The sequence below is a fragment of the Penicillium solitum genome (assembly GCF_028829755.1).
Source record: "Penicillium solitum strain IBT 25940 chromosome Unknown utg000009l_segment0_segment0, whole genome shotgun sequence".
Taxonomy (NCBI): Eukaryota; Fungi; Ascomycota; class Eurotiomycetes; order Eurotiales; family Aspergillaceae; genus Penicillium; species Penicillium solitum.
The window spans coordinates 3,861,189-3,874,047 of record NW_027072128.1 but is presented as its reverse complement, the minus strand read 5'-3'; the positions used below and the strand labels follow the sequence as shown (position 1 = coordinate 3,874,047).

General features: G+C 47.8%; 5 protein-coding genes across 5 annotated transcripts; all 5 read right to left on the bottom strand.

Annotated features, from left to right (window-relative positions):
* Nucleotides 1-192: 192 nt before the first annotated feature.
* Nucleotides 193-1,293, bottom strand: rbd2 (rhomboid protease family protein RBD2; the record flags this gene model as incomplete). The annotated part of the gene is made up of 6 exons (XM_040952729.1): nt 193-410; nt 464-585; nt 636-701; nt 759-840; nt 901-1,038; nt 1,101-1,293. The coding sequence occupies 6 exons, from the start codon at nt 1,291-1,293 to the stop codon at nt 193-195; spliced, it is 819 nt and encodes a 272-aa protein (XP_040816808.1).
* Nucleotides 1,294-1,913: 620 nt separating this feature from the next.
* Nucleotides 1,914-2,995, bottom strand: N7455_012567 (dienelactone hydrolase family protein). The gene is made up of 4 exons (XM_040952498.2): nt 2,832-2,995; nt 2,432-2,757; nt 2,232-2,349; nt 1,914-2,162 (listed from the first exon to the last, which is right to left on the bottom strand). The coding sequence occupies exons 1-4, from the start codon at nt 2,917-2,919 to the stop codon at nt 1,960-1,962; spliced, it is 735 nt and encodes a 244-aa protein (XP_040816679.2). The 5' UTR covers nt 2,920-2,995; the 3' UTR covers nt 1,914-1,959.
* Nucleotides 2,996-3,722: 727 nt separating this feature from the next.
* On the bottom strand, nt 3,723-5,698 carry N7455_012566 (Ytp1 family protein; the record flags this gene model as incomplete). Its single annotated transcript, XM_040952874.2, has 4 exons — nt 3,723-3,896; nt 3,974-4,345; nt 4,408-5,357; nt 5,431-5,698. The coding sequence occupies 4 exons, from the start codon at nt 5,696-5,698 to the stop codon at nt 3,723-3,725; spliced, it is 1,764 nt and encodes a 587-aa protein (XP_040816961.2).
* A 2,924-nt stretch (nt 5,699-8,622) lies between these two features.
* On the bottom strand, nt 8,623-9,729 carry N7455_012565 (uncharacterized protein; the record flags this gene model as incomplete). Its single annotated transcript, XM_065606919.1, has 2 exons — nt 8,623-9,623; nt 9,678-9,729. 2 exons carry the CDS (start codon nt 9,727-9,729, stop codon nt 8,623-8,625), a joined length of 1,053 nt encoding a protein of 350 aa, XP_065460085.1.
* A 414-nt stretch (nt 9,730-10,143) lies between these two features.
* N7455_012564 (40S ribosomal protein uS14) lies at nt 10,144-11,488 on the bottom strand. Its single transcript, XM_065606918.1, has 4 exons — nt 11,336-11,488; nt 11,233-11,256; nt 11,056-11,098; nt 10,144-10,968 (listed from the first exon to the last, which is right to left on the bottom strand). The coding sequence occupies exons 1-4, from the start codon at nt 11,371-11,373 to the stop codon at nt 10,267-10,269; spliced, it is 807 nt and encodes a 268-aa protein (XP_065460084.1). The 5' UTR covers nt 11,374-11,488; the 3' UTR covers nt 10,144-10,266.
* Between the last annotated feature and the right edge of the window lie 1,371 nt (nt 11,489-12,859).

The following is a 12,859-nucleotide window of genomic DNA, read 5'->3' as shown; positions in this document are numbered from 1 at the left end:
GAGAGCTCCGTTGTTTATGCGCGGAGAAGTGGAATTTACGCGAACCGACAAAGACCAACTGTGCAAATTAAATGTGAGTATGCACACGCTATGCTATTATCCAATGTCCCCCCGAGTCTGCAACAATATAAAGTACTATGGTGGAAAATATACATTAAAAATGAGAAATGAAGAATGCGTCAATATCCGGAATCATGCTCCAAGGCGCTGGGTAGATCCCAAGTAGCTCATGGGTGTTTGGTTGCCGTTGGCGCCGGCAGGGTTGGTGGTTGGGAGAACTCCATAGCGACCGTAGGTCTTCTGGTCGACGGAGACGTAGTGAGGCAGGCGTCCCAGGAGGTTCAGCTTGCCCTCGATCCAGCGGAGGACCTTCTCAGGAGGCACAAACACCTTGAGGTATCCGAGGCCGACTAACGACAATTAGCAGCGAAAAAAAAGGGGAAAGTTAGAGAAGGGAACTCACGGAGGTATCCAACAAGAATCGCACAGAGATGACCGAGGAAGCTCACGTTCGAGATGAGGATAGATACAACGACACATGCGAACAGGGGTGAAGTCCAGGTGGGAATCTTGTACGGGCCAAGACTAAAGGACGTTAGTAAGATTGGAGCATGTTATTTCCAAGTGAATCTTACCTGAAGTTGGGGTGAGACTTGTAGGTCTTGATAGCTTCGGAACCGAGAAGCAGGAAAACCCAGATGCTGGATTGAAGGTCAGTTACCGAAACATTCAACCTGGTGACCTAAAGTATATCTTACCTTGCGCCAACCACCGAGGTATTTCTGTGTAGGATAAACCTCTCAATCAAGATATAAAGACCAGCAGGGACAGTCGAGAGAGCTAAATTATCCCACATTAGTCAAAATGGCCACAAGCATTGCGTTTTCCCAGAGTACTCACGTCCAATAAACAACGCAATGGCAGTCAGAGTGCCATGCTCGGCCTCAAAGCGCTCCAGCAGCGGTGTAACCGCCAGAGCATTAAAGAAAGCATGGAAGAAGCCAGTATGGATGATGGGATAAGTGTTAAGTCGGTACACTAGTAACACCATCAAGTCAGCATGCGCCCAATATTCTCTTATAGCATGGAATCAAACATACTAGTCCCCAGGTTAATCTCCTCCGGAATCAAAGCACCCCACTGCACAACACTCCACATGGTCTGGAATTCAAGCAGCCAGAAGGCCAGAATGACCAGCAGCACCAGTCTGGTGAACAGCGGTAGTCGGAGGAGGTATGTTCGTATGCGACCCGGATTGAAAGGCAACGGGGGTAAAGCGGCGGGAGTCGCCATGGTTTCTGAATGCTGATATTCCGTTTACTATCACAGTCGAATAAATATAGTGACGAAACCACTCAGGGCGGGAGTAGAGTTGGGCTGGCAAGTCGGGATAACACCGCGACTCTGAAAGAGAGGATTTGTAGTCGGAGCCAGTAAGACAAATTGACAATGTATTCAAGGGTCGGATGGCGGATCCAACAATTAATGACTGGGAAAAGGAAGGTCAATCGTTAGATTCTGTTTTCCTCGCTAAGTCGAAGTTCCGGGCCGGGCCCAGGGATAACTCACAAGGCGCACGCGATCCTTGATGGGAATCGAAAAGAAGACACAAAGAAGTCCTAATTAGAAACGAGTAAAACTCCGAATGTCAAGATCGAAAACAAGATCGGAAAACAACCTAAAATAAACATTAGACTCGAAGGGAGATCGAGGGAGACCCGCGGCACCATTAAGGCGACTTGTTCGCGAAGTTAGTCCCCGCGATAAAGACCAACCGCGCAATTATAACCCTCCGGGCCCCGGGGCTTGGGGGATAGTGATGATTCCAATTTATTCCAATTCATTTCAAATTATCTCAATTTACTCCGTACTGGTTACTACAATGATCTATGCATCAGAGATCAAATAGTATTGCATATCACTATCTGCTGCTTCTATGTGCAAAATCCACCAATTTATCTACAGGTACTGGTTGAACCAGGCAATGGCCTGGCAGAAGGCCTGCTCCTTAGCCCACTTCTGCTTGGGGTCGCTCAGATCGGCGCGCACAGCGAAGCCGTGGCTGACACCGCCGAAGAGGTTGATCTGCCACGGCTGGGCAGCCTTGATAAGAATATCCTCGGACTCATGACGAAGCTGGGTAGTGAAGATCGAGTCGGTCTCTGTTGACACATGCGAAATTAGCCTTTTGATACTTCTTTTTCAAACTGAGATAGCAAGCATCAACTTACCAGCAGCGGCGATAGACAAGGGGCCCTTGATGGCACCGAGCTCCTCGTGGGTGACGAACGAGGGGTGCGCAGTGTAACCGACATCAATCTGACCGGGCTTGAGGTTGCGACAGACGTACTAAACCGAGATTGTTAGCACCAGAGTCTGGAGGTTATATTTTCGGAGATTGGATCTTCAGATCTGGACTGTAAGTACATACCTTAGCGCCGAAGCAGTAGCCAACCGCACCGATCTTCTTAACGCCGAGAGTCTCACGGGCGTACTTAATAGTCGACTCGACAACGGGCTCAACGTTGGCGGGCTGGTGGTTGGGGAACCATGAAGGTAGGTCGGCCTTGCCAGATTGCATGTCGCTGAGACTGATCTGGTCGCCTTGGAAAATATCCGGGATGATAGTCAGGTAGCCATTGTTGGCGTACTCGTCGGCGATAAGCTGGGAGTTGACGTAGATGCCGAAAATATCGGCCACGATGATAATAGCTTTTTCGGGGTTCTTCTCCTTAGGGTAGGCGATATAGGTGTTGACTGGAGAATAGCTTGGTTAACAATGGTTCTGCGGTGCTTTGGGTGGCTGTAATTGGGGGAATTGGGTATCGTACCTCCGTCGATATTCTTAAGCTCGCCAGTGGGAGTACCTTCGTGCTTGAAGCCAGAGGCACAGCAGGCAGCGGGGGGGTTAGAGGCCATTTTGATGTGAGGAGGGGTATATAGAATGTGAAAATGAAGTTTTTTTCCAAGTTGGTGTAAGTAATAGAGGATCACCCACCGCTTATAAATGTCTTCTCGGATGCGTACGACGTCTCGGACCTGACCCTTCAGCCTTGGTATATCCGGCTAAGGGCCATTTTCCTCTTTGATATCATTTTCTTCCAATCAGACTGGCTGTTCTATTGCGTCTTAATTTTACTACCCCACTTACCCCTCATGGAGTTCTTCAACTTTTTAGATCTCCTGGATCTTTGTTAATATGTTCGCATTTTAGGGCTAATCTTGCAAGAGCTGATACTCAATGGTCTCGAATTGGCTTTTAATACCTAACTTGCATATATATGGCTTCTGTTCATCTACAATGGTATCACAGAGGAGGTATTTAATTGCCTGGTGGTAACCGGGACTCGGCACGACGATCGGGGATAAAAAAATCTAGGGCTGCTAAACTCCGGGCCAATCTTACTTGTCTTACTTGTTTGAAGAGAACTTGCATTCATAAAAACATCTGTACTGCATATATCATTTGGGAGACTGGGATATCCAGTCCCAATCAATCCCACCAACCATTATTACCACATTAATCCATTCACAGAACGTCACAAAATATCATGTCCGAGGGTTTCCAAGGCACTGTCCTTCCCAGGGTATCTTTCTCTGCAGGGAATATTATGTCGCATGAAGAATTCACAAAACAAAATGACTCCGTATATTCCAGCATGAAACAAAAACCTCAGAAGTGTAAAGAAGGGGGGTATCAAAGGAAACATGTCGCGAATTTTTCACTTGAAGCGGGAGTCCGGCCGTGAACGCTGGGCACGCTTCACAGCCCAGGCCTTGATGGCAATGACCACGACCTCATAAGCCATGATGAAAGCACTGAAGCCCAGGCCGACGGTGAAGGTGAACATTGCGTCCAGTTCGTAGTACTCCATTGCTTGAATCACATTGCGGGTCTAGAACAACGTTAGTCATGCTCTTGAGTGGCGCTATAAAGCTTATATGAGGGCATGTGGGGGGTATGTGCACTTACACTCAACATGAAAATCAGGCCTCCCGAGATCAGACAGAATGCAGCAATGATCTCTGTCGGGGGACGAGCCGGGAGGTACGAGGTCGGTGGCTTGAGGTACAGCATAACATATGTCATTCCGCGCGCCAGCGCAAACCCAACCAGCATGTTACCCCACTGCTTGTGTACCATAGTCGATGTCATGCTGTCCTGGTGGTGCGACCCCATCATCATGCCAAGCAACATAATGATCAGGGCTGGCATGGGGTTCAAGGAAACACCCTGCGACCTCGGTGGCGTCCAAGCTTCATCCGAGGTAGCATGAGCAGGGGTTTGGAGGATGGTGTTGTTGACCCAGTCACGGATGCAACTAGATTCGAAAAGCATACCGGCCTATTTTATGTTAGCCAGATTGATTCCTATAAAGAGCGGGAAATAAGGAGATGAGATCGTACCAGACCGCCGCCGAAGAACAATATGGAAATCGAAACGTGCTCGAGATCTGTAGCAGACCATGGCTTACCCGCACCGGAGAGGTGCTCGAGGAAAACATTTGTCGCGCCATATAGGAAAATGACGAACGACTCTGTAGCCTCACCCGATGGAACCTTGGCTTTCCAGCCAACAATAGCCGCAGAGGGCTTCTTGTTCCAGCCCCAACCCAGATCTGCCCAGCAACCAATATAGCGTCCAAGTGTCAGGATACCATACCAGAAGAAGATACCACCCTTGATGAAGTGCGCAAGCCCGTTGAAGATATCACGGCTCCTCATGATACCACCGTAAGTCACAGCTCCACTCGCAATAGTCGCAAATCCGAATGGAAGAATGACACGGTCAACGATGTTATACACGACATTCAGAACGCGGAGCACCCGGCTGGGGATCAGACCAGGGACAGTCTTGGACAGGAAGCGACCAACACCGGTGTGGTGAATCCAGCCGTTTTGAGCGACATCCCTCGCTGGCAGTTCGTCGGGCTTTTCAAATCCATCGTATTCGGTAGGCGACTCACAAGATGATCCAGGGCTATGGATAGAAGGCGAGTTACTATCAGTACCCTGGCCACTATCGCGAGACCAGCGATGCTCGCGCATCGGATCGGTGAGGCAAACACGCTCATTATCATGGTCGTCGGTCGCGACAGGCAAGAACGCATTATGTTGATAAGAGGGCGTGTGCGACTCGCCGCGGCCAGCGTAGGCAAAGAGCAAAGCCAGGATGACCTGGGCGCCGACAACACACGTCGCGACCCAACCGAGTTTGTGGTGTGCGTTGTTCTCGTAGAGGTCTGGCGTCTGGCTGTTATAGATAACCCCGAGGAGGACACCGAGAGCGTTGAAGGCCAGGAAGAGGAATTGTGATGGAATCGCGAGCCACGAGCGCGCAATGCTCAGCATGACAGCTATTGGAGGGATCAGTTTCCGTCTGTTTTCTTTGCTTCGCGTTCACCGCGCAATAACACGAGAGCCACTTACCGACAGGAAGAACGAAGCACCATCCCAGAACCATGAGAGCAATGTGAGCTATAATGGTACTAGAGTGCTTGCTATATGCAAAATAGCTCATTGGACCAGCGGTGTTGTTCTGCATTGTGATGGTTGTAGGTTGCGGCGCATCGGTGACTGCGCTCATATCCATTCCCATGTCCATTGATTCATCACCATGTGGAAGCGCGGTCGCGAGGGATGCGAGAAACAGAGTGAAAGTTGCCGCCAATGCGACCCGAGTAGTTACAGGCCGCATTGGAAGGAAGATGTGTTATACTGCAAGAAATGATAATGTGTTCGTCTGTATGTGCAAAAGAATGCAAGTGGTCGCGGGATATAGAGCTCCAACCAGCTGAGGTCGAAGCTCTATGGAATCGTGACGTAGCAAACCTGTCAACCTGACCAGTTGGGCCCGTATTTATTCTTGTTTTTTTTTAGTCCTCCGAGTCTAGACAGGATTACCCAGAGTTCGAACCAGACAGATTATTTTGGAGTATGTATGAAGCTGTAGGGCTGAAGTATGAGAGTCCGGGAGGGAATTTGCTGTGTATATAAAGTCCAGGCGGGGCTTAGGAATGAAGTACCGGGACGGCCAACAAAAGCTAAATGAAAAAAAATAAAAATAAAAATAAAATAAAATAAAAAACCAGCTCGCCGGTGCCGATTTCCAATGCTTTTGAGGGAAAAAAAAATTAATTTGAATAATGGAAATAAAAGTGCGTGGAAGAAACGAGGACCCTCAGGGTTGATATGCCCAAATTCAGGATTACTTCGTTTCTGCTTATAGGGTGATGATACCTATAGGTATTTAGGTATAGGTTGATATAATATGAGACCTCATATGATGCATATCCTTCCTCTGCGATCTAGACTTTGAAGATGTACACTGAATCATGGAAATTGAAGTCAGAGTCCCTGGTATGTTTTCTTATCGATTTCCTTTAGGCTCTCCCTTTCACTCGGGTGTCTCGGGAGCCTCTTAGTGGAGATTTTGGTGACTTCACGAGTTCGGGAGGCTGGGAACCATGACTACATAGGCCATATTTGGGGCTTTTGCCATTGGAAAACATGTATGTAGAGACCTGCATCTGATGCCATACGCATGTTGTTCTGTACGGTGGACAGAAAATATAAGCGCCTGGGCCAATGACGTAGTCGATCGTTACCTTATTTGGACGGTGACCAGCCTAATCTTCGTATCTTTCTCTTACATCTTACATTCGATGTATGCCTACTAGGTTGACAGATTACACCATGAGGTACAGGATGAGAATTTAAATGTAAATATGCCAGCCTGCTTGGCTTCCAGACTGACTATCTCAAGTTGACTTCCAAGGCAACTATCAATATGTAAGTCTGACACTGTTGAAGCTGAAGCAGATGATCATCAAGGATCTGTTCCTCCAATCACCGAGAGCCAACATATGTATGCATTCCTTGTCAGGTGCTTTCGTACTTCATACTATCCCTGTCTCGGTCTCGCTCGCTTTGTTTCCCGAGCCGCATTTTTGGGCTGGCCCCATCGTAGTGGGGGGTGTATAGTACGATGGAAACTGAGTGCCGGACTCTCACCCGGATATACAAAAACAGCGCAATAAGAACAAATTCAAGCGGAAATTCGGCACCTTACTTTATTACCCAAAGAGGTGATATTGAGGTATTTGCCTCTACTAGTAACTCGCTCGTCTCCGTGATAATCCGAATGCAAGACCGCAGGATGGTCCTTGCACCCTCGACACATAAAATTTGTACACAGATATCGTGACGTAGTAGAGCATAACCAGGTAAAAAAAAATTATGATCTATTCAAGTCACCAATATGTATCAACACATCCCCGATGCATATCGTCATGTGGTGTCCTAACCCATCCTGGTCCAAGCTTGTACAACTCAACATAGCAATATCATCGCCAAGCGCTCCCCCGCTGTACTCCGTTCTCCGTTCTCCGTTCTCCATACTTCGTACAACACTATATTTTACTCTATCACAGACGCCTTCTACTCTACTACAGACCCCACCATGAACCGTCATCCCCCAGTAGTAAAGAAGCAAACGAGCACCTGGACTTTGACAAAAAGTCGGGGCGAAGGCCAAGGCCGAGCCCGAGCCCGATCTTGGCGATTGGCGAATCGGTATCCGTGAGCATCCGGGGGTCCTGAAAAAGGCTGGAATATTACGACCACGCACCTGCACGTCCCTAGGATCTGCGTTGAATAATTGCTAATCAGTTAAGGTGAGTGCTATGCCGGAATGCAAACTCCGCCTTACTTCCGAGCTCCGCGCCCGTGTTGTAACTAATATATCCGTTCTCCGTACGAAGTGGAGCATGTAGATGTCTCCGACTACCTCGTGTTTGACTACATACTCCGAGCTGTAAGCTGTCAATATGACTCACGCATTTTCATGGTATAACCTTAAACCCGCCGCTCTATGTATTTGATTCGGTGGTTTCTAACGCCGTGATTTTTCATTCCTTCATTGCGGCTGTACCCGGCTGGAATCAGACGGTGTGACCTGGCGCCACAACTGCATACATCGATTTCTCATCGTACTCAGGTGCCCAATTGTGATTACCAATATAGGGCCCTCAGCTCTTGTAATGCGGATATCACAAATATAGACCTTTGTCCGTGGACGGTTCTGTGAAATCTTCAATCTTTGACTGATCAAATAATATTACACGTCTACAGCTCCAAGAAATATTTCCCAGTTGATAATCATGACTAATCGGAAGTCCGGCACAACTATCCGCATCCCGGCTCTGATCTTGCCGTTTCCCAGGGGTAAGGGGAATCACGGGCGACGAATGAGCATAGTGTGAATACCTCGAGATCCCGTGTGGTCAAGGGTGCAGAACTTGGGCACGAACATGCATACGGTTGGATAGTTGCGGATTGACTGAAAGCACTCTCGGGCTAGAAGTACTTTGTACAAGACGCTAAACCGCATACTATATATACACTACTCCGTACCTCAGTAGCGTTCCCGAGGTCCCGCTGCCTGATGACTATTTTATATCAAAATCTTGATCTATTTGACTTATGATATGAGGGAGGCATTATACTGAGGACCTTTTTGGATGTCTTTTTTGGATGTCTTTTTTTCCCTTCTTGGTGTTATAGCCCAAAGGATGATTACACAACGGTGACATTATGGCTCTGTAACGGACTGTTTTCGACTCAGGCCTCTCGAGCGCCCCGTAGGATCTCTTTTATTTGATCGTACAATACTGTATCTTCCTGCGCCCGCCTCCTTCCATTAGGAAAAACCGCCTTTCGAAGTGTATTAACGCACGGAATCAGCGGCTGGTAGTACTCTGTGAAGTAGTCCTTCGCGGTCATCACAAAATCCACTTCACCGGATATCACGCCTTTCTTCGAAGTAGCTAACATCATCCTAGCCCCAAAGTTCCACTGGTCAAACTCTGTAACAACTCTTCCCTTGTCTGGCGCCTCGTGGATGCAAATCCAAAAGAGCACCGAGAAGAATGATTCAAGATCATGCATAAAAGAATGCTTCTCGCCCAGAAGCACACCAATTGCCATAAATGCCCTTATACCGGTCTTTCCAGTTGCCCCCGAGACATCAACTCGCTGTTCTCTGAGGGCAAGATCAAGATCAATCAAGAATGATGGCCATGGAGGGTTTTCTTTATCTTCGTTGATCATGATGTTATTGACTGAGATATCTCGGTGAAGGATTCCTGCCTGTTCTAAAGACTTATGTCCTGTAACGCAACCCTTTAACGCGGCAAGTAAGGCTGGGAGAGAGCTTGCCTTGTAAATTGGTTTACCATAGTCGCGCAGGACAACACGCCGATGAATTCGATTTGGCAGTGGGCTACTGGATGCCTTGGTAGGAGATGCTGAGTATAATCGCTTATTAGGTGGTAGAGAGGCGCCGGTTTGACTAGCAGAGCGCTTCACACCGGACCTACCGCTGCTCTGGCCCTTATATGGAGCACTAGCCATACTTGTGCCACTCGAGAGTGCCAATCGTTCTCCCAAATGTTCTGGCCGATAATTGCTCGCGGTTTTTATATCCAAGCCGCCACGGACGTTGTCCTGGACATCATCGATTTCATCACGGATGTAGACCGTCGAATGATGATAATACCGGGCGACATTGACAACTCCTCGTTCGGTAGCTTCTTGGAGAAGCTCGCCTTCTTCATCGCGCTCTGTGTATTGCCAAGAGTCTTTGACAACAAGCGGAACTTAGAGTTCCGCTTCACGATGTGCTTTCCACCATGTCGTTGCTCGACCCGCGATGCAAGGTGCCCGCATCATCAATATATCGAGAACGAGACGCTCGGTCTGACCGTTTTTCTCTATCTCGATGAATCGTTGGCCGTCTTCCGTGCTGATGGTAGGATCGAATCCATATTATTCCTCCTGGCTCATCCATAGGAAACCGAGAATAGTGGACACAAACTGGAGACCGTCCTCGTTAATAAAAAGTATCTTGAAGAAAAGACATCTAAGTCACCGCTCATTTCGCAACTAAATCTATTCTTCTAGGTACGAAGTGAGTAAAGAATGGGGGGACATATCTACCTAGGTAAATACATCCATGGATACGTATAAATGTACATCGAACAGTTCACAAGAACATGTCAGTTTCATTCATCAAAGAGTAGTACCCTGTTGATAAGAGTGATCTTTTGATTGATAGCGATGCCATATAGGGCCCTACAACGCATGTGCTGTCATCTAGATTGTTCATCCAGCCGAGGCACCAGGACGTGCTTAGAAGCAGAACGGACCAAATGTATCTGATCTGCCGACATTGAAGCCGCTACGAAGAATTCGTGGGCCCAAGTATCATCGGTGCACCTCAATAGGCTCACCTAGCCAAACATCAAAAGCTACACCAAATCCAGGGAGAAGAGCCAGGCGAAAGCATGCGACGCTCATCCAGACCATGAGCAAGTTGTACGGCAAGCCGGAGCAGAAATGATTCCCAGAGAAAAAAATTCCGTCATTGAAATTGTTAAGAAAAAACCAGGATGAGGGAAATAACATAAATCCTCGTTTTTCAAGACACTCCATGCAACAACCCCAAATCCTCCCCTCGGAGCCAAGATCTGGTGATTCGCAACCCCGAGACACCGGACACGCATGCCCGATGCCTATTCCTCCATTCACAAAAACATCAAAGACGCCATTTTTGAGCTCGTCTGAAACATTGCTCCACTGGACGCTACCGTAGTCGAGCCAGGTGCGTGGATGGATTTCATGGATGCGAACAGTTCGAGAGGAGGGAGTCAGTTTTTTTGGTCGCTTAGCGGTACTGTAGGTTGAGGAACTTGTGGTTAGTGTTGTGCTTTTGCAGGGTGCATGTGTGGTGATAGTGGTGGTGGTAGCAGATTTGTCGATTGTCGATTGGATTTTCATGTCGGAAGAAGGTGGTTGTGTGATATTCGAATGGGATCGGATGGGAATGTCGAGTGAGGAATTGAAACGAACCTTGGTGAAACCGATGTCGGTGGACTTCTCACGGAAGCACTGACGGCAGATGTTCATCTAAAACCATCCGTATTAGCCACACAAGTCCATGTCACGTCACATATTGCTATACGCAATATGCTCCAGGGATCGGTTTCTCCTTACTCCGTACTTGCGGATCAGACCGGCGCGGTGGGAGCAGACACGGCTGAAGGCGCACAAATATTAGCAAGTCCGTTCCTTTTATATATCGATTTTCGATTCCATCCAGGCCTCCTCCCAAGTTTCTTTCTCGGTGTCGACTGAATCGTTCATCGGGGGATTGTAGTAGGGTAAACACACCATTCGCGGGAGCCCTTGCCGTACCTATCGAAATTGTGGTTAGCTTCTCGCTCTTTTTTTCGATATAGTGCCTGGTGTGTGCGTGCGTGCGGTTTCGACTTACTTGCGGGGCCGGCTGTACCAAACGCTCTCGTGAGTCATCTTGAAGGTTTAAAGGCGGGACCTGGGAGTTGACGGGGTTGTTGACGGGACGAGGGTCGCTGGCGTTGGGCGTTAAGAACGGAGACAGGAGTTAGGGTTGGAATTTCCGTTGTGTGCTGCCCCAATGGGGAATAGGGCACGGGCCAACTCGCTTGAGTTGCGCTAGCTTTTTTTGGTGGATCATGTGACTAAGGCGATCACCACATCTCGGTGCCTCAGGCTTTCAAATCTTATACTTTTCAATGTTGATGTCTTTAACTGATCTTTGTATTTGGGGCATGCTATTGACAGATACTTTGGCTTGAACTTGAAATCACTTGGAACAATAAACCTACAAAGATAATTTGGCCTGCTCTTGTAAATCTAACATGCTAGCTTTAGTGGCGGAATTCATAATATTATGTGCATAAAGCCATCACTTCGTAGTACAGCAGGGTCAACAGTAACTCTCCTTTGAATTTATGTACCTCGAAAATAGGACGAGATATTAGCATCCTTCATCTACAGCCAAAGAAACTCGCCTGCTCTTGAAATAGAGCCCTTCTGTCGCTGTCTCTATCCGTTTCCAAAGACCTGGTGTGCTTATTCTTCCCCACAGTCATGAAACCATTAGGCTAGACTAGATATGAGGATCGGGGCAAGGTCAAGATGTCAATTTTATGACACATTTTGGGATAATCAGAATAATCACGGGAAAGCACATCGGAGGGTCAATGTTGCCGCTTGTAGCCATGGAGACTGCAGAAGAAACATGGTTATTAACACAAAGAGGCAAAAAGCAAAAAGGCCATGCTTTCAACATATTATTAGTCCGGAGAGAGCATAGTAGCAAGGAGGTAAGCACCATAATGGAGCACATTGGACTAAAACCATCTTTATCCCCTTACGTATTGGTGTGAGACGTATGCATTGTTTGCCAGACTGACAATAGTTACTTAGCTAGCTTAAGTCGTTTGCAGAGAATACAAATTCACTCATCTCTCCTCTTCTCTTGTCACCTTGGAAACTCACATATCCCGAGAGCCTCAGCATCCTCAATATCATTCTCCCATTTCCACCGGCCAACTAATCTCGAAGAATACCCACAACCACACCTTATGGAATCCATCCCCAAGCATCAGTCAATCACACCACGTCAAGTGAATGCACCAGAAATGTGACGATTAAATATTGAGCCGGGAGCGTATGGGCATGGCTGCCCCAGCCCCGTTTCGAGGAAGCACTCAACAGAAGAGTGAGCTTGTGGATGACCGAGTTGAGGGAATCTGTCAGGTGTATATACTAACCATTCCCAGTTGAACAAAAGAAGTCAAACAAATCCCCACAGAGCGTCTGAACGCAGACAAAACTGGGATTGGAAATACTCATATTAGAGATGGCATTCGTTCGAGGTCCTCGAGCGTAGTTGTGTAATCCGCTCCCATCCATTCAGCTCCAGAGCCAATATCTGTGACAATGATGACTGTCGACTGATGGTTTCAGTGCC

Bases quoted from the DNA above. Each gene is read 5' to 3' on its own strand.
- N7455_012564 (XM_065606918.1), bottom strand. From the start codon at position 11,373: ATGACTCACGAGAGCGTTTGGTACAGCCGGCCCCGCAA. The intron at 11,257-11,335 runs GTAAGTCGAAAC...CAATTTCGATAG, and splicing joins TGGTACAGCCGGCCCCGCAA to GTACGGCAAGGGCTCCCGCG. The intron at 11,099-11,232 runs GTGTGTTTACCC...GTGCGCCTTCAG, and splicing joins GGCAAGGGCTCCCGCGAATG to CCGTGTCTGCTCCCACCGCG.
- N7455_012567 (XM_040952498.2), bottom strand. From the start codon at position 2,919: ATGGCCTCTAACCCCCCCGCTGCCTGCTGTGCCTCTGGCTTCAAGCAC. The intron at 2,758-2,831 runs GTACGATACCCA...GCTATTCTCCAG, and splicing joins GCTTAAGAATATCGACGGAG to TCAACACCTATATCGCCTAC. The intron at 2,163-2,231 runs GTAAGTTGATGC...ATGTGTCAACAG, and splicing joins CTTGTCTATCGCCGCTGCTG to AGACCGACTCGATCTTCACT.